General features: G+C 43.0%; 1 protein-coding gene across 1 annotated transcript in view; it reads right to left on the bottom strand.

Moving 5' to 3' along the window:
- Positions 1-4578: 4578 nt before the first annotated feature.
- LOC308569334 (putative acyl-CoA dehydrogenase 6) overlaps positions 4579-19774 on the bottom strand; it is a 48332-nt gene continuing 33136 nt past the window's right edge. Inside the window, exons 4-9 of the mRNA XM_081163091.1 lie at positions 17488-17594; positions 16418-16585; positions 12737-12910; positions 9193-9354; positions 8440-8590; positions 4579-5488 (exon numbers count right to left, since the gene is read on the bottom strand). Coding sequence (XP_081019217.1) covers positions 5398-5488; positions 8440-8590; positions 9193-9354; positions 12737-12910; positions 16418-16585; positions 17488-17594 — 853 coding nt within the window. The 3' untranslated portion in view covers positions 4579-5397. The remainder of the gene's footprint in view (positions 5489-8439; positions 8591-9192; positions 9355-12736; positions 12911-16417; positions 16586-17487; positions 17595-19774) is intronic.

Below are 19774 nucleotides of genomic sequence, written 5' to 3' on the forward strand. Positions count from 1 at the left end.
GGAGCTGAGAGGTCCTTCCAATGTCATCCTCTTCTACAGCATCCCTCATAGGTTGGCACCCTGCTCCTACTTAAAAGCCTCCAATGAAGGAGAGGCTACCACCTTCTGAGGTAGCCTGTCCCATTGTCAATCAGCTTGTATCGCCAGGAAGTTATTCCTGCTTAGTCTAAATCCTTTTTTTGGGGGGGGGGAGGGGTTGTTCTAATCCACTGGTTTTAATTCTGGACCAACAGAGACTAGATTTGCTCCATAATCTTTGTGACAACACTTCAGATATTTGAAAATAGCTATCTTGCTTGTCTCTTCTCCAGGGTAAGCTTCAACCTAACTTTCCACCTAGCACCTGGGCTGCTAGTCCCTTACACACACACACACCCCTTCATTGCCTTCCTTGGAACGCATTCTGGTTCATCAGGACCCTTTGAGAATGGCAGTGCCCAGAACTGGACCCAGTACTCTAGATAAGGCCTGACCAAAGCAAAGTAGTATCATTACTTCTTGCAATCTGGATACAATCCTTCAAGACAACCTGGAATAACAGTTGCCTTTTTAATTGCCTCACACTGCCAACTCATGTTTATTTCTTTTAACGTGTTGAAACCAGTGCAGAGTGCATATCTGGCTAATTCCGCTTTCTCTTTCACCCTTGTCATGAATCTCAACATAGCATTGCCTCGTCTCCCAAGCTCCCACTGCTTCCATCTCCTCAACCAGTTCTTCCTTATTGGTGAGACTCGGGTCTAGGGTAGCTGGTTCTCCTTGCCTTTCATCTACTAAAAGATGAAATTGTCAGCAAGGCGGGAATTTATTAGACCTTTCATTCTTAGCAGAGCTTAGGAGTGGCTCCCCCTGGAGGGATGAGCCACAGCAGCACTGCTTCTGCTTACTGGGAGGAGTAAGGCAGTGTTGATGATGGCACCATTTAGTGCACTGGTGCATCCAATCCAGCACTCAGCAGCCTTAGCTCCTAGTAGGCGACAGTAACGCTGCAGCCAGGAGGCTATTGCTGCAGCTCTGCCCATTGGGTGAGGCGCTCTTGGCAGAGTTTGACTTGCAACAGATATTCAGTTGTTTTATGTCTCCCATTACTATGTCTCTCCACTTTGAAAGCTGCCTAATCTGATCTAGGAGACCATCCAAATCTTCTGCCTGTATTATCAGTTCCTGCAGTTGGTTCCAGTAGGCTTATAGTTCTGTGTCCCTCTCTGGGTTAGGCAAAATGGTTGCAAATCAAAATAATGCTACATTATTTATGTTTTCATTAGTTAAACCTTGATAGCTTATTACATAGACTTACTGGTTAATATAACAGCAAAAGCTTCTTACACTTTCCTTGGTGTCAGTCTCATTGAACTTATTTGGATTTACTTCTGAGTAGATATGCATAGGATTGCATTATAAATTGCTAGCTGTGGTATAGACAATGTCATTTGCTTTTTTCAGAAAGATTAAACTATTTTCTAGCGCTGTAGTCTTCAGCCTTTTCAGACCTGGGCCCCACCTTTAACTTCAGAACCATTTTCTTATTAAGGCATATTTATATGGTGCCAGGGCTGCTGTTGCAATCCACCTTGGATTAGGCCCAACCCACCAGTATGAAGAGCATTATACTAGACTAGGAAGCTCTGATCAAAAGTTAAGACTTAGCCAGGTTGTTGAAATATTGTACAAGCATATTTGTAAGCTTCAGGGGGGAAACAGAGCACAAAAATATTTGGAGCTGCTGTGATGGCTACAGACATTCTTTCTGAGAAGTAATGCCAAATTGATTAATTCAGTACAAAATACTTCCTGAATATGGAAATTCCCTACTTCGTCAGCCAGTTTCCTGGGACTGCTGCAGGACAAGAGTGAGGCTGCGGCAGTAAAGTAGTTTTCCGACTGATTACATGGTCTCACGGTAGCCAGATTTGTGGGAGCTCTTTAGGAGATATGGGGCTTTCACCTTGGCAGGCTGCCATTTCTGCAGAAGTTAAGAGGGGCTCATCTTAACACAGTTCCACTATTTTAGGAAATGGTAAAAGAACATGTAGTCTTGGAAATTATCTTTGAGAGGGCTTTGTCCAGAAAGGCAGCCTATAAATATTTTAAATAAGCTATCCCAACTTCTGCTTGCCAATCAGATGTTAACCCATCTATCTAGAACCTCAGCCAATCTAATCTGCCTTTATGAAATGACCGGGAGCAATGTATTGTGGAATTGTATTTGCTAGAGGTGAATGATAAATTTTTAAAAAATAAATCAATCTCTAGATTGCAGAAATGGTAGAGTGTATACACTGAGGGATCTTGTGATGGCCAACTCAGTTGTACTGCATCTGATCACTGATAAGATCGGTCACATGATCCCATTAACAAGGGTTCAGGTCATGAAGATTTCCCATTCCACCAGCTCTATAAATACATGGCACCAGGGCTTTTTATCAGGGAGTAGTCAAGGGTACGCAGTACTGACACCTCTTTTTTGTTGTTGTTAAAACATGCGGTACTTACTGTAACAACTTCATGGTGAGCACTATGGAAAAGAGCACTGCAAGGCACCGTATTGGCAGGAGCAAGGATATATTGGTGCGTTCATGTGCTTTAGAACTCCTTTCTGCAGATAACTTTTAATATTTGTATTTTTAAAAAAATACTCAAATGAAATGTGTCATGAATTATAGTTTTTGTTATAAAATTTAAAAATGGCTGCAATTTACTGAAAATAGCACTTCCATTGTGGTAATTCTTAGAAATGGTGGGGGATATCCTATCCAAAATTCATATATCCACAGTGTCTCTGCTGAAGTAGGTTAGTGACTGGCCCAAGTTTACCTAGTGAGCTTTGTGTCTGGGTGAATTTGAAGCTTCCCAATCTAAGTCAGGTAACTTGACAGCTAGAAGAAAGGGAGAGCACAGTTTACCAGCCCAAAGGCCTTTGGGGCAACAGTGCCTACAGCTTTCTGGGTAGATCATCATGGTCAGAGGGAGACCAACTCAGATTCCATTCAGAAGCTGGCGAAGAAGCAGCAGTTGCTGCAATGCTTCTTTTCCTCTTCCCCTCACCAATCTATATTTCTTCTGCATCCCTCTGTTACATTGTGAGCCTATGGGCAGAGAAGGTCTCATTTTTTAATATCTGTATGGCACTTAGAAGATGTTAAAAATCACCAACGTGCTCAATATTAAACTATGCTGGCTTAATACTCACTTCAAAAAAAATGTGAATGGGTGGCCGGGGTTGGGGTTGGAGAAAGCCACCTACTGAAGAAAAAAAACATACATAAAACTAGAATTTGACACTCATGTTGAACTGTTTGTTAAATATTTTTTAAAATCCTAGAACTGCTGCCTCACCTACAGTTTATAAGAAGAACAGAAAATTTGATCTTACTCTTTCTTCCAACGTTGTTATTTCATCACTAATTTTTTTAATGAATGAATGAATTGATGCATCGTTCTTGTTTTGCAATCATAAAACTCAGTAAATATATTTTTTAAAACAGTTCTGTGGTAGAGAAAATAACATAAATTTAAAACTCTTGGTATTGAGCTGTTACAACGGTAAGACTTGGAGCGGGGTAGACAATTCCAGAGATCTCCCACTTCTTTACTGAGTGTTTGTTTGATCATTAGAATACAGTGGTACCTCTAGTTACGTACTTAATTCATTTCGGGGGTCCGTTCTTAACCTGAAACTGTTCTTAACCTGAAGCACCACTTTAGCTAATGGGGCCTCCCGCTGCTGCCAGAGCAGGATTTCTGTTCTCATCCTGAAGCAAAGTTCTTAACCCGAGGTACTATTTCTGGGGCAGCAGAGTCTGTAAGCTGAAGCGTATGTAACCCGAGGTACCACTGTATTGGGGCACCTGGGCATTTGTTCTATTGTGGCTATAGTTCTTGCCCCTTTTTTTCTCTTCTCTAGCCAGTCCTTCCGACTGACAAGCCAAGCAGGTGAGACAGACTACAGTGGTACCTCGGGTTACATACGCTTCAGGTTACAGACTCCAGTAACCCAGAAATAGTGCTTCAGGTTAAGAACTTTACCTCAGGATGAGAACAGAAATCGTGCTCCGGGGGCATGGCAGCAGGAGGCCCCATTAGTTAAAGTGGTGCTTCAGGTTAAGAACAGTTTCAGGTTAAGTACGGACCTCCGGAACGAATTAAGTACTTAACCCGAGGTTCCACTGTATCTGTGTGTGGCTGCTTCAGTCCCTTTTACCCAGGAGCTCCAGACTTAGGATTTAGTAGGCTGAGAGCAGGGCGACTAAATAGCAAAATGAGGGGGGCAAAGGGATATTTCCTACTATGGCTACTACCCCCATCCGTCTAGCCAGTGGCCTGATGAAGGCCAGTCACATGGACACAAAAGGGGCAAGAGATCAAAACAAGTCCTTTTAAAGCAGATAAGCTTTAAGATAGCAATGTGCAATGCGTATTGTGAGCGGTGAAAGTTATTACTATGAAAGCCCATCATTTGCGAACTGTTTCAGGATCTGAATCGTCTGTCATAAATGTAAACTGCATGCCTCACTCTTGCACTGTTCAGATGGGTAAGGCTTTGTTTTTGCTTTAGACAAAATAAATAGTACAAGCCAGTTCTTCAAAATTTAAAAATATTTTTTATTCAGCTTAGTACAGAGCCAGTGTTTGCAACTTATTGCAAAGTCAATTACCACTTCTTGATTGTCAGATGCGTTAACAAATTACACTAATTTAGCCAACCAGATGGAATTTTAGGGGGTTTGCTTTGAAACATGTTCTGTGAATTACCCATTTTAATTGTCTCCTTGCTGAAAACGGCTACGCTAACAATAAACCTAAACAATTACTCTGGAGCAGCCTAGATATGTGCTGTGCACACAAAGGTGTGCAATCAATACTTTGCTATTCCAATTGAGGAATTGCCGGAAGCCTCCCTTGGAGCAGAGAGGATTCACACAGGCATTTAAGAAACTCTATTGGTATTTGAAGTTCTTCTTGACACATGATGAGGGTCTTCTATTATATGGAATTTAAAAGCAAATAAACAATTGCACTTCTACAGCAATTAAAAGCAGGCCCAGAAAAAACAATCTTTCACCAGAAGCTACTGCTCAAAGCTCTGGTTTTTGTGACGTATTTAAAATGTTTTAGCTTTGTAAGAATAGCCAGAGAAGTAGTCCATCTTTGCCCAACCAGAGAGTGAGTATAGGTCATGCCATATAATATTTGAGGTAAAATAAGGTTGCATGTGTTTCTGGCAATGATTAGGTATGGTATTACCATATAAGGCACAATCCCAGCAACATGGATGTTCAGAACATTCAAGGTAAGTAACTCTTAGAATAGATCTTTTGGATATTTTTTCCTCACTTACAGAATCTTCCCAATTCAGCTTACTGAAATGTAAGCAGAGATCAGCAGGAGTCCTGGGAGTTACTTCCTTGGTAAGATGTCCATATACTTGCATATAATAGAAAGCATGACCTCATCAGCACCAGCTCCTATGGAGAGCAATCTAGAGTCTCTGCGAAGGAAAAACAAAGCAAAAATAACATTGGCAAAACGAAGATTGTCCCATCTGGCAACTTTTTAACACAACTGCAGTTAGGTGTTCTTATTACTGCATAGAAGGTTAGGTTCTGAAAGAAGTTACCCTCCGCCCAATTAAATGAATGAACCAATAAGTCACTGTTTAGTTTAAAATGCAAATTGACTCTTTGGAAATTGAAACTCTTCAGCTGAGCCTCAGTATCATGTAGTCAAAAAACAACTACACACAGCCAGCCCCCATTTTTCTAGGGAAAGGGCATGGCTGGCTGGAACGCTTGACAAGAGCATTCCGCAACTTTTTCTTGCAGATCCCTCCTCTTGCTTTAATTTCTTACAAGCATGGGGAAGGACTGTGCCTCAGTGGTATGCTCTGCATGCAGAAGGTCCCTGAGTATCTCCAGGTAGAGCTAGCAATTTCCTGTCTGAAATCCTGGAGAGCCTCTGTCCGTCAGTGTAGACAATATTCCACAGGATGGACCTATAGTCTGACTTGGTATATGGCAGGTTCCTATGTTCCTCAGGGAAAAGCTCTGAATATTTCACCCTCTGTGCCCATGGTGGCAGCCCAGTGTTTGAAGTGAATGGGGAAACTTACCAACAATATATTCACCCAATGGGACAATATATGTGTGCCTCCTCCCATATGAAAGAACTGCTGGGTTGAAATAACTACAGTAGCTGGTCAAATTAATTTGTCCAAGCAAGTGGGATTTCTAAACTACTTGCATGAGAAACACAATATTTTAAAAAATGTGCACTTGTGGTAAGGGACACATACCCACAATGTGTCCATTTGTACAATCATATAGCCAAGGTATTCCATGAAAACTCTTGTATAAGTAAAAAGAGTGACACAGAGAAGGAAGTTGATAAATAGAAATCCCAGAGCGTGGCAATTGAGGTAAGCAGACTTTTTGTAAATTAATTCTTCCACAGCACTAGAGGGGGAAATGATTCCATAGCCAAGAGCAATTTTGGAAAGGTTGATCCAAGAATAAGACAGCTGACGGACTTGCATGGTGCCTGACTAAAGTATTCCTCTATGGAGCAACTTGCAGCCCAAACGCAGCAGCCAGATGCTATGGGATATGATGGCTGTAGTAATGCAAACTGACCTATGCGTCAGACGCTTACTAAAGGCTGTGCAGCAGAAACATCACCAGGGCGTGAGGTTAAGGGTACATGCTGCTCAGTTATGAGAGACAAATCTCCCTCCTGTGACAACGTCATTGACAACAGTCATAAAGTCTGAGCAAAAGTAGCAGCATTTATCGAAAAGCTTTCCATGTCCCCAGAAAAATAAAATGTAGTTCGTTCTATGACTACGTAATACTGTATATCTGGTGAGGGTGGGCGGGCAAGGGGGATGAGGAATGAAGTCAATCTCTGACTTTCATTTGGGAAAGCAAAGAACAGTTTTTCTAAGGAATTTACCAAATATTCTTGCAGAAAGGAAGAATAGAAAGGCAGGGAGGGGACTGTCTGTAGCATTCCTGCTACCGCTCCTTCAGCCTGGCCAGGATTCAAAGACGGATACTTGCACATACAACTGGAACTTTATAAATTGCATTTGGCTGAAGAGTTTCAATTCCCAAAAGTACAATTTGCATTTTAAACTAAACCGCGAACAAAGGGCATGATTTTTGCTGAAAGACCGATGCTTTGCATCTGGCTCATAAATGGACATAAGACAGAACAGGTAAAGAAAGTCCTTTAGAAAGTCTTTCAAGCCAATGGCAGATGGAAGGCACAAGCAGAATTCGCTGATCTGACAGCCCAAAATAATACTTCTGCCATATGTTTTTTAAAAAAACCATACCAGAGGAGTTAATAATTTATGTAATGAGGTTGTTCCAGGCCAAATCACTAACCCAGCTCTAGTTTTACACTTCCGGGAGCAATTCAGACTAAATTTCTGAGGGCTATTCTTCAAACACCGCATTGCATGCCCAATGCTGCCCTGTGTCGAGGTCAGCCTTCAGAAGGCCAAAGCCGGGGCTTGGCTTGCCATTTTCAACTTTGCCTGAAGCTCCCCTTCCATCCAACTGGCTCAGCCCCACTCACCCTTCAGGATGGCTTTCAGTCTGTATGGGTTAAGCCAACCCACAAACGCCAGCTATATGGATTATCCCTGGGCTCCCTCATCCCTCTGGGACATGAAAAGGCTGGAGTGGCTCTCAAACGGCCTACTGTAAGATGTTGAATGGCAGCGCAGTTTAGGTTCAACCTCCAACCACACTCTGACTGACAGAGCACTCCAGCCACTCAATAAGCCAACTATCTCTATACTCTAGGTCAAAAAGCATTGCAGAGCTTTCATTCTGGCATGCCTAAAGGCTATTCCCTCAGCAATGCTGGAGGCAAGCCACCAAGACTGCAAGTGCCCATGTGCTTCTGGAGAGGTTGAGTTTGCAACCCATGTCCTCCCACACTGCTCCGTTTATGGAGATCTGCTAGAAAGCAACACGCACCAGGAACTGTTGTTAATTTTTTTAATGCTGATGACCATTTTAATTCATTTTATGCTACTTTTATTGCTTTGTTTTATTTCATTTCCCCCCTTATTATATACATATGGATAATATGTTCTATGTACTCCTTACCCTGCTTTCTTAATGCTGGCCATTGACTGTAATAATAAACATTTGAACTAAACAGTGGCTTGCCTATTTAGCAGGAGTCTCCTGTGTGTGTGTGTACACTTCTGAATTCCATCAATTGAGCTTAAAATACCAAATTGTGATGTACTGCTTAAAGCAGGGTTGTGAAGAAATATGTTGGATGCATGGATGTAATAACATAAAGATACCTTCCCCATATTTATATTAACTCCAAGCATACAACACCTTGCATTCTGAGAAACAAAGCATTTAAATCAAAGGTTATTTCTTCTATCTATATATTGATCACAGAGTATTCACTCACCTGTAGAGTCTGCTCACAAGCACCTCATTAGTGAACCCCATTCCTCCCCAGAACTGGAGACAACTATCTGTTAACTCCCGAGCCAGACGCCCTGCCTTTAATTTAGCCATGGATGCAAATTTGGTCACATCATTGCCACAGATATACAGAGCTATAATAAAAAAAGACATAAAGAATACATTTTAAGAATGCCTATATGGATATTTTGTTTGTTAGGCTTTATAGTTTATATGTCTTTCTTCCATCATGGAACCCAAGGCGGCATACTTGCAGTTCCATCCAAGCAGAGACCACAGCCAGACCTGCTTAGCTTCAGCAAGATGGTGGCTTAATGTGTCTCCATGGATGATAGGGCTATCAATGGCTGCTAGCCATAATGGCTATGCATTACCTCCAGAGTCAAAGGTGGTATGTCTGAATACCGCTTGCTGGGATTCACAGGTGGGGAGAGTGGTACTGAGCTCATGTCCTGCTTGTGGGCTTCCCAGAGGCATCGGGCTGGATGTTGTTGCATGAGCTGGGCCTTTGATCTGATCCAACAAGCAGATAAATCCTAACAAAATAGTATGGGGGTTTCCCCCCAATACTGTCTGTGCATGAATGTAACAGACTCCGGCTTGCACAACAGGACTTCACTTTCTCCTCCAGCCTGCAGTCTCCCGAGGACCCTCAAAATCTGCTCCGGAAAGTTGAGGATGGGAATCTCTCCCCCCGGTCAAGCAGATATCTGAAGCAAAACTTCAATCCACTTACCAATAGCCCGATAGAGTAAAGATCGAAGGAGTTCCACCTCCGTCGCTAATTCTGCCAGACGAAAGTGCACTGTTTGGTTATGAAGTATTGGCTGGTTGAATGCCTTACGCTGGCGAGTGTAATCGACTGTCTCTTGTATCACATTCTCCAGTGGCATCAAAACTATAGGAATTGGAGAATGAAAGAGGAAGTGAGTTTAATGAATGACTTTTCCGCAAAGGTTATGAACCCTAACCCTTTGTATTTACTGGAGAAGTGGCCCATAACGACAAGGGTAAATATGGTCGTGTGTGTGGCCCTAGAGCCTGTGGTTAAACAATGACTGTTTCGTTCAGACTTAGTTCACACACCCATGCGCATCGTTCCATTGCTCTTCTTCACAGGCGTTTCTGTGAATGGACCACTGAAAAGCATTGTGGGCGAGAAGATGAGAGGCAAAAATGAAAGTTTCACCCGTGACAACCCGTTCACTCATGCAAGTCCTCAAGCAACAAACAGGAATGTTCATTCACAGAGGGCCCGATTCCCCAATTCAGAGTAGATTAACTTGCGACCTCCAAACAAGTTACTATTTGGAAACAGCTTTTAAGGACATTATATGTCATATGTCTTGGAATGGATCACTAAGGTATTAATTTACTTACAGCACGTGTTTCCTTGAAAATAAGTCCTACTGTGCTCTATGGTGTTTACTGCCTGGAAACGACACTTAACACCCCATGGCTCATGCTAGCAGCTCTGAGAGACCCTAGGGGATGGGGAAATCCAATGTACACCTGTGTATAGGCTTGTTCACCTGTTAACAGTTCTAAGGAGAAATCTCCACCCGGGAAGAGTCCAATACATTCTCTCAAGCAACCCTCCTAATGGGGGAAAAGTGAATCAGGATATACTGTGTCTATTTGAACACTGTTACTCCTTTCTTTTCCTCTCTCCCCACCTCTCTTTCTCTCTCACTGTCACTCCTCACACACACAGATGCACACGCAACCCAAAAAAACCTCCGTTTTTCTTTCATTGCATGAGTTACATTTCATACTCAAATAAAATCTGGTTGCACTCTGGTTTGGTTGTAACTTTTATCTCATGGCAAGCGGCAAGGCCCATATCCAAGACTCTTACTGGCTTGAGACTCCCCCTTCTCCCCCCCCAAAGTAGAAAGTGAATAGGTCCATCACTCCATGAGAATGGCAACTGCTCCTCACACTTCTGTCTTGCAGAACGCTCCACCTTTCACACAAGAAGACAACATTTGTGAGGTGTTTTCTGACACAGAAGAGAAGCTTGTGAGGAGCTTTGCGTGTGTGTTAGAGCTTCTGTGGGACTCTGGATTGCGACAAAATAGAGCTTACAGTACTTTGTTCACCAAGAATTCACCCCAGGAATCTCAGCCAAATCCTATTCCCACTGAGCCACAGCAAACACCACTTTATAAACCATCACAGTGGCAAAACTGTTTTCAAGGGTTGAGAAGGGAGAGAAATCCGCTTAATCTTCAGCGTTAGTGCTTAAGAATCCATTAGTTGCAAAGCAACTGGGAACCTTCCTTTGTTAAGACGTTTTCATGTCCCAGGCGAGTTCTCAGCGTAACACTGAAGGAAAATGACTCTTAAGTGTTACTGTGCCTCTGTGAACATTTGACACTGCCTGCCATTTTCCATTCCCCCTGCTGCTTCCGCACAACAAATGTGTAGCCAAAAATAGTTATTCCCAGCATTCATGTGAAAACATATCCAGCTTCTCAAGCTGAAGTTGCTTTGTTGCTATTTTACAGCTCACTTAGCAAACTCAGGCTTCACTTTGTCCAGGATGTTGTGGCAGCGCCATGTCCCCTGGGTCGCCTCCTGACATCAGACAGGCACCTTCACTCTGCTGGTCTAGGCAGTGGCTGAAGAAACTTCTGTCTCAGAAAACCTATCCAGACGTTGTACTTAAATGTCTGGCTGATATTATATATGCTTTTAAGTGGTTTGTATATTTTTGTCATGTTAATCATAGAATCGTAGAATTGGAAAGGGACCACGAGGGTCATGGAGTCCAACCCCCCTGCAACACAGGAATCTTTTGCCCAGTACGGCACTTGAACCCATGACCATGAGATTAAGTCTCATGCTCTACTGAGGTACCTGTTCTATATATAACTGCACTTGTATACCGCTTGGATAATTTGATCTTATTTTTTAACAAGTGGTTTATAAATTTTCAAAATGAATAAAATACTTAAGACCTGTGTGCCCTGATAGAATTACAGTGGTGCCTCGCAAGACGAAATTAATTTGTTCCTCAAGTTTTTTCTTCTTGCGAGTTTTTCGTCTTGCGATGCACGGTTTCCCATAGGAATGCATTGAAAATCAATTAATGTGTTCCTATGGAAACCGCCTTCAGACCAGGTCCGGGGACAGTCTGTCCCCCGACCTCTTCTGAAGGCTGGGGGGGGGGGGACAAGGGCTTTTCTTCCCACCCCCAGCATTTTAAAAAACCCCGGGACAGCGGAGAACTTCTCCGCTGTCCGGGGCGATCTTAAAGTGCTGGCGGGCGGCATTTTAAAATCGCCCGGGACAGCGGAGGACTTCTCCGCTGTCCGGGGCGATGTAAAAGCCCCTGGGAAGGCAGGCAGGGGGGACAAAGACTTTTGCCCCCCGCCCGCCTTCAGAAGATGTCCTGGACCTCTTCTGAAGGCGGGCGGGGGGGGAAGTCTTTGCTCCCCACCGCCTGCCTTCCAAAGCCGTCCGGGACAGCGGAGAAACGCGCTGCCTTTCTCCGCTCTCCCGGGAAGGCAGGCAGGGGGGAGCAAAGACTTTCACCCCCCGCCCGCCTTCAGAAGAGGTCCTGGACCTCTTCTGAAGGTGGGCGGGGGGCGAAAGTCTTTGCCCCCCCCCGCCTGCCTTCAAAAGCAGTCCGCAGAAGCGGAATTCAATCATTAATTTGTTGCACTTATTATAAGAACATATGAAAGTGATCTCTATAATAAAATTAAGAAAATGGCATTTCCAACAGAGAGTTTTGTTTTTTTAATCCATCGTAATGGCATTGTGAAGCAGATGGCAGTGCTATATGGGTAATAACAGATGCACTAAAAATCCTAGTTAAGGAAAGAAAAAAAATGTTAATTTCTTAGTTTTGGGTGCTGAGCGAAGCAGAGGGTAAGATTAAGTGCAAGAAAATTCTACACATTTTCTAGGAGGACCTTTTCATAATAAGCATGTACAGCTGAGTTCTGAAAGGCCCTCTGGAAAATTTACAACCGCTAACTTATAAGAACATAGGGAGCTGCCTCTTACTGAGTCAGAAATGGAACTTTTTGTTCCATTTGTGGACTCCTGCTTGTTGAACTTTCATTTGTGTATTTTTCTGCACATAGAATGTCAAGGATGCAGAAGGGAGGAAAAAACTGACTTTGCCAGCGCATACCAAAGTATTTGGTGTTCAGCAAAAATAAGGGCTTTCAAAATGCCCATCAAGATATGGCTGTGATCTACCACTAAAATGCATTTTGTAAGTTGTTATGTAAGGGACAGGCTTTATCACTGCCCAGAGGACTTACTGTTGGCTACTCCCCACATTCGCTCCTCTTGGAATTGCAACATCTGGTATGTAAAGCCCATTCCTTCCTCCCCAATGAGGTATTTTCTGGGAACTCTGACATCTTCAAAAAAGATTTGTGCCGTGTCGGATGACCGCATGCCCATCTTGTCGATTTTCTTAGCAATGTGAACACCTAAAAATAAGGGTTCGTGGAAAAAGTGACAGGAAACAATTAGTCCCAAACGTACCGTGGTATTTTCTTTTTAAAAGGTATAACCAAGAGTCTTCCTTTTTAAACACATAAGATTTTAAAATTTAAGAACACATACAAGTGTGTGTGTATTTAAAAAACCCCAAGATAAGGTAAATACTTCCATGTCTACCTCATCTGTAAAAGCGGTGGGGCTGTTGTTAATCAGCAAATCAGAATTCTCAAGATCTAAAAAAGGTCTTGCTTTTCATAATCCTGAAAACAGGAAGAGCTTCCTAATGAGAGTAAGCTGAATTTTAAAGTGAAAAATGTCAAAACTGCCCAGGTTGCTTATTATGGTAAAACGTTAGAATCTTGATTAATAAAGGAAACAAAACATGTAAAAAAAATTACAGAGAATTAGTATGAAATTTGTTCAGTCTTTCAGAGCATCATTCAAGTATCTAAACCCTTGAGAATGTACCCTCCATTCCCATCCAGAATATGGTTCTGAGACCAAAACACCCGCAACAATTAACCTCAGGTCATTCCAGGATAAGTGAGCTTTTAAAAAAGAAAAGAAAAGCATTTGGAGAAAATGGGAAGGAGTGGGTTGAGAGAAGGGGAAATTTCATCTTTGTTCTCTTTGCTGGGTGGAGGTCAGAATGAAATAGATAAATGCTATTTTCTTTAAGGTCACATGACCCGAGACAGTCAGCAAAACAAGCCTGTGGAATCATCCTGCGCTTTCTTCTCTTTTTAACCATGTGTTGGCATGGCAGGGATAAGCAGCTGTGTGTCTGACTATATGGAAGCTAGCTGCCTTAGACCAAGTCAAGCCATTGGTCTGCCTAGCTCAGCATCGTTCACTCTGGCTGCCAACAGCCTCCCAGGGTTCCCCCAAGGAGCTGGAGGCAGTGTACATGGTTTCCCCCTCCCTATTTAATCCCATGAGCCTCTAGGGCTCTTCCACGTAATGTTTCAATCTTGCGTGTGTAATTAAGCCCATTAGCAGAATGGAGTTCACAGTGACGCATGGAAAAACGAAAGCATGATTGAAAACATCCTCCAGATTCCAAATTCAAATAAGTTTCTGAATCTTGGCTGCGTAGCAAAGTCCTAATTTGTTATGTTTCTAAGGCCGCTTGGTTAGAACTGCACGCACATTTGTAATTCCAAAGGAAACAAAAGTCCACAGAATGATAATCAAAGCAGCTGGATTCAGTAAGGTTCAAAAACTAAGAGAGGTATTTCACCCTGGTTAGGAACAAAACAAAGAAGAAATAATTCAGGATTACTGGCCATTTTTAAAAGAAAAAAACCAACGGGCTGCAAGTTTAGCTATGTTATGACCAGACTTAATTTTGGTGAAGTCCATAAACTCAGTTCACATAAATTTTAATTGATCTCAGTCACGGTATTATCATTCCTTCCATTTGCATGTTCAGGCAGTGGGTGCTGTTTACTTATGTAGCCCAAACATCAACACCCACACACAAGGGAAGATATTAGCAGGCTTGAGCAGGGCGGAACCCAAGATTCACAGAAGTACAAAAAATATTGAGGGTGGGGGGAAACCCCTAAGGAGGAAAGAGAAAACTCCAAAGCCAGCCTAATGAGAACTGGGGGTGCTCAATGGTCACAGAATGCTGGCAGACCATTGTGGGAGGGTGGTAGCATTAATGGAACCCTGAACAGAGGCACTGCATGCTGCAACATTTCGTTGCGGATTCCACCTGTCCTTCTCCAATGCAGAAGAGGGGAGGGATCAGCCCTGAAGATGCATGAGAAGTTTGTTGGTTTGTTCTTTTAACAGAAAAGGAGCAGTTAATGGAACAAAAGTCCTTTAATCATAAATGGAAATATTTTCATCTGAGATTGTGGGCAGTGCCGACAATGGAGATTCCAGTCTTATCTGGGGGGAGAACAGTAATTTTCCCATGCAGAAAACATACTGACTCTGATGCAGGAAACCCTACGATGGTCTGTTCCTATTGAAATCGGCCACAACTATCTACTTATCCTTAAGTTGACCTGGAGGCCTTCACCAGTTGTCCACAAAGTCTCTGAGATCCCCCTCGCTGCCTCACAGCATCATGAGATGCTGGGAGTGGTTGTCTCTTTCTCCCATGAAAACTACGCAGAGCTGAAGAAGGAAGTTTCAGCTCTGTGTGCTTTTCAATTGTCATTGCCAATCTCAACTCTACATACAGTGGTACCTCGGGTTAAGAACTTAATTCATTCTGGAGGTCCGTTCTTAATCTGAAACTGTTCTTAACCTGAAGCACCACTTTAGCTAATGGGGCCTCCAGCTGCCGCCACACTGCCGCCGCACGATTTCTGTTCTCAACCTGAAGCAAAGTTCTTAACCTGAGGCATTATTTCTGGGTTTGCGGAGTCTGTAACCTGAAGCGTCTGTAACTTGAAGCGTCTGTAACCTGAGGTACCACTGTATATGTCTTTAGACATATTAAACTGACCCCAGCTTCAACCATATTTTGTAAAGAAAGATGGTGATGGCTCTGGGTTTTCATTGGTTTGGACCCCGAATTGCTCCTTTGTCGACTGTAAAGTGTCGTGGGGAAGCAATTTCTACAAACAGCCGTTTCACCTGAAGCCCCGACCACCACCATATCCCACATCACTCCCAAGCCGCTTCCAGCTCCCAGGAGCAGATTTGTAGGAAGGGAGGTGAGGGGGTTGCAGAAAGGGAAAAGGTAAAGCAGTAAAGCCTATTTCATGAACTGTTTTAAATTCATGGGTGGAAAGTTGGGATTCTGGCCATCAGGTTTCCAGGTCACCTAATGAAGTTAAGCAACAAAAACAGTTTATACAGCAAAGAAATATATCTATCTATCTATCTCCTGGCTGTAGCTTTGGTGACCGTTCTCCAAGACATACTAGATTGATAGCACTATTGTTCAGTGTGTTTGGATGTTTCAAGCCGTGTTTTTACAAGTATTATTTTTTTTAAAGAAAATAGAAATCTGTGGGTTCCTTATCTATTCCTACAATAGGTTACAAGTTTCCACATCAAACACATTTCTAAGAGAAAGATGGTTTTAAATTTCCGCTGCTTGGGGTGAGGGAAGGGGTAGAGACTATGCATAAAATATTTGCTTTCCTTTCGTTCCCATTTCTCATTTCCCACCCATCCCCCCTGCGACTTTCAAACCATGACATATCATTTAGCCTCTCTCAAATGTGATTGATTACTTTAAGAGAGTATCTCATTTCCAGGCAACACTGTTTTCGTTTGAGGATGGAAGGACAGGTTAGGGAGGTCAGAACAGAAGATGTTCCAGCCCTCCAATTTTTGGTACTACTGCCATTTCCCCATATAATTTATTATATTTGCATCCTGCCTTTGTTGCATCATGGAACTGAAGGCAGCAGACTTGCAGTTCCCAGGCAGTCACCCATCCAGACCTGCTTAGCTTCAGCAAGTTGGTGGTTTCATGCGCCTTCACGTGCCTTCACAGACACTCACAAAGACACCAGTTTTATTACCAGGTAGCTTCATCGGCAGACACAGAAGAGATTTGTTTCTGTGAGGTGGTCCGTCACTAGTGTTTGCCAGCAAGCACATCCAATCTGCCTGACAACCAGATGTAATCCACATTTTGCCACCATTTATAATATAGTCGTCTCCTTTTCTTACAGCCTTCGTCTTGATGCCTATTCAAAAGTAAAGAAGTTGTTAGGTGTACCTGTTTCAGAAATTCAGGCTGCACGGGGCTTTGTGTAACAGCACCAGCATACTGGAACTTAGCCTAGTAGCTAACTGGCAGCCAGTGCAATTCTTTCAGCAGTTGTGTAACACAATGGTTATAGTCTGCCCTAGTGAGCTGAGTTGAGCCACTGCATTCTGCACTAACTACAGCTTCTGAACCAACCGCAGAGGCAGCCCCACATGTTGCCATTTGCCTTGCAATATCATGCAAAACACTAGACCCTTTCCCCCCGCAAGAGCCCATTCTGCAAAGCTTTTTCATAACAGCACGCAATGTCCCACATGCTGTAAGATTATGATCCACAACCCTGATGAGGAACCCTTGTCGCCACCAGCTCAGGAAGCCCACTCGCAGAGAATCCTTTCCATACCCAAGGTCCCAGTTTTGTGTAATTTCAATAGCCCTCTGCAAGCTAGTAAATCGCAGCTCTGGCAAGAGTGATCTGCTCTTCCCACTGCAGTCGCTAGACATGGAGGAAGAGGGAGGGGAAAGCAGTGGTCCCTCCCACTTTAAGTATGGCTCCACCTATCAGTGGCATGCAGCCCTTGACAGATTGCCTTGGAGAGAATGTGACAGAAATGGTTACTCGTCCATGCCCTATAGCATAGCAACTAGCAGCTTAATCTCCTGCACATTTGTGAAACTGAGAATGTAAACACAGTTTACTGGGTGATCTTGGGCCAATCACCATCTCGCAAAATTAAAGTTTCTGTGTTGTCTGTGCGGGGCAGAGGGATTGTGTGTGTGTCACCCTGAGGAACTTGGAGGACAAGATCCAAAAACATGATGAAATGAACACCAGCTTACACGTCTTATAAAAATCCTAAGCATCGTCTATTTACTTACTTGCAACATCTGAGCCTGCAGCAGGTTCACTGACTCCTAAGCAAGCCACAACATCTCCAGCTATACTTGGGGCAAGGAATTCTCTCTTCAGCTCTTCAGATCCAAATCTGCAATGTGAAATACTCAGAACATTGTTTGCTACAATTCTGAAGATTTCTGAATGCAAGTGGCATTACAATATTCCTCCCCCCCCCCCATTTTTTTTCTTTGAATGGGAGAGCAGTACTTTCATTTATGTCTTTTCAAAATACATATTCAAAAGAGACAGAAGCCATGAAAATAACTTGTATGTCTGCAGAAGGGGAGAAACAAAAAGAAACCACAGAAAAATAAGATTTACAATGTGGCTGTCAAGCAAGTAAGGCAAGGGCACCAAGAGGCAGCTTCTTCTAAGGAATGAGAACCAATCCAAATGGACTGGTGGCTTGCTGGGGCAATTGACAAATGCCCTGTTTTTGCAATACCCTTCCTCTTTGCAGTCCCTGGCTAGCACCCAAAAACAAAATACTCCAAACATATAGGGACATAGGAAGCTGCCTTATACAGAAACACCTGCTCACACAAAGGGGTTTCTTTGCCGATGACCATACTCAATGCTTCTACGTTCATGTATTAATTTACAAGGCCCTTAACAATTTGAGTCCAGGATACCGCAACGGCCAGCTAATCCCATATATCCCTGCCCAATCACTGAGTTCTTTGGGGGAGTCGCTGTTAAGAGGCCTCCCCCCCCCCCCGGCACTTGGATGCACAGCTCAAATACAACAGGAGCTGTGTGTTTAGTATTGTGGGCTCAATTTTACACAATGCCCTTCCAGTTGGGGGACAAGCGGCTTCCCTCCTTCCTGAACCTCCAAACCTCCAGAGTCTACTGTGGACTTCTTCTTTTTTGCATGCAAGCAAGCAGGCAAGCAAGCATTTTAACTAAAGTTTGATTTTATAGATTTAACTGATTTTTCTGTATTGTGTTTTTGTAAACCACTTAGAGATTTATTATAAATTGCTCAGACAAATAAAGATAATTGCATAAATGTGCAGACTTCGACACAGCCCTGCTCCTGCCCTACATGCAAACCATCCATGAGCGGAACTGATGTTTCAATTCCAGAACAAAATGTGAATGCAATTCTGTTGAATGGAGTTACAAAGAAGAGATTTATAAGGGCATCCGAACACTATTACGTTTACCACACTCACTTCTTCCACGCAGATGCCTGTGTATCCCAGGAAAATGCTTCCCAAGTTCCCCTTAAAGAGCAATCAATATGCTTTCTGGCAGATGGGAGTCTTGCTGAACTGAACAAAAACATGTCTTAAATGCCTGCACTTCATTCTGATTTAACTGGAGGGGGGGCATTTGTTCCCTTCTCTTAATATGAAGGAGGGAGGCAGGGAGACGAGATGGTACTCTTTCTTCTTTCACATCCCACAGGGGAGGAAAAAGGAGCCGTGCGGAGCGTCGTGCAACTGAATTAATTAAATCTAGAGTGAGGAAAGTTTCTAATTAGGACTGACACTTTATGACATACCATCAGTGGGGGGAAAATTGTAGCTTCAAGTAGGAACAGCTGCAGGTGAATTCTTTCACATTCCACATTTCATTAAACCACCCTACGCTCGCGTCTTTCTAAGTGCCACGTCAAATGACCCACTTCAAAGGAAATGGCAGGTCTTCCAGGATGAGTGCGGCACTTGGCACACACAAGTGGTGCAGTGGATCTGCACAGAAGGGCATCAAACAGCTGATAACCCAAGACTGAGCAGCAGCAATACTGAAAAGAGTGAATCTTGAGAGTCACACGCTTAGGGAGGGTTGAATATAACCATTTCTGTTTCTCTCCGGTTCTTGTTTTTCCATTCTTAAGTTTGGTTCTCCGCATCAGTTTGCAATAATAATAATAATAATAATAATAATAATAATAATAATAATAATAATAATAATAATAAATGAAACAGTCCTCCTGAAAAAGTCTCCTAATAAGACACATTTCTGGAACCAATTTTTGCTCTATACGTGTTTTTGCTAAGCAAACATCCTCAATGTAACAGATTTTTTTGGTATGTTGTTGTTCACAAATATATGCGTGTACAGTATATGAATCTTCACACATGTACACGTTACATAGTTGAAGAAATGCATTGCAATATCTGGAGAAGTGTGAGTTTTGAAGGATGGGGGATGACTTTCTGCAGGGATTGAGTGTGTGATCAAGTTCCCTGCAGTGAACTCCGATAAGCAGCTGATTCAGCTGCATCTCCACCTGCCCCACCTGCCATCAGGTATGGG

Source organism: Podarcis bocagei (assembly GCF_964188305.1).
Source record: "Podarcis bocagei genome assembly, chromosome: 12".
Taxonomy (NCBI): Eukaryota; Metazoa; Chordata; class Lepidosauria; order Squamata; family Lacertidae; genus Podarcis; species Podarcis bocagei.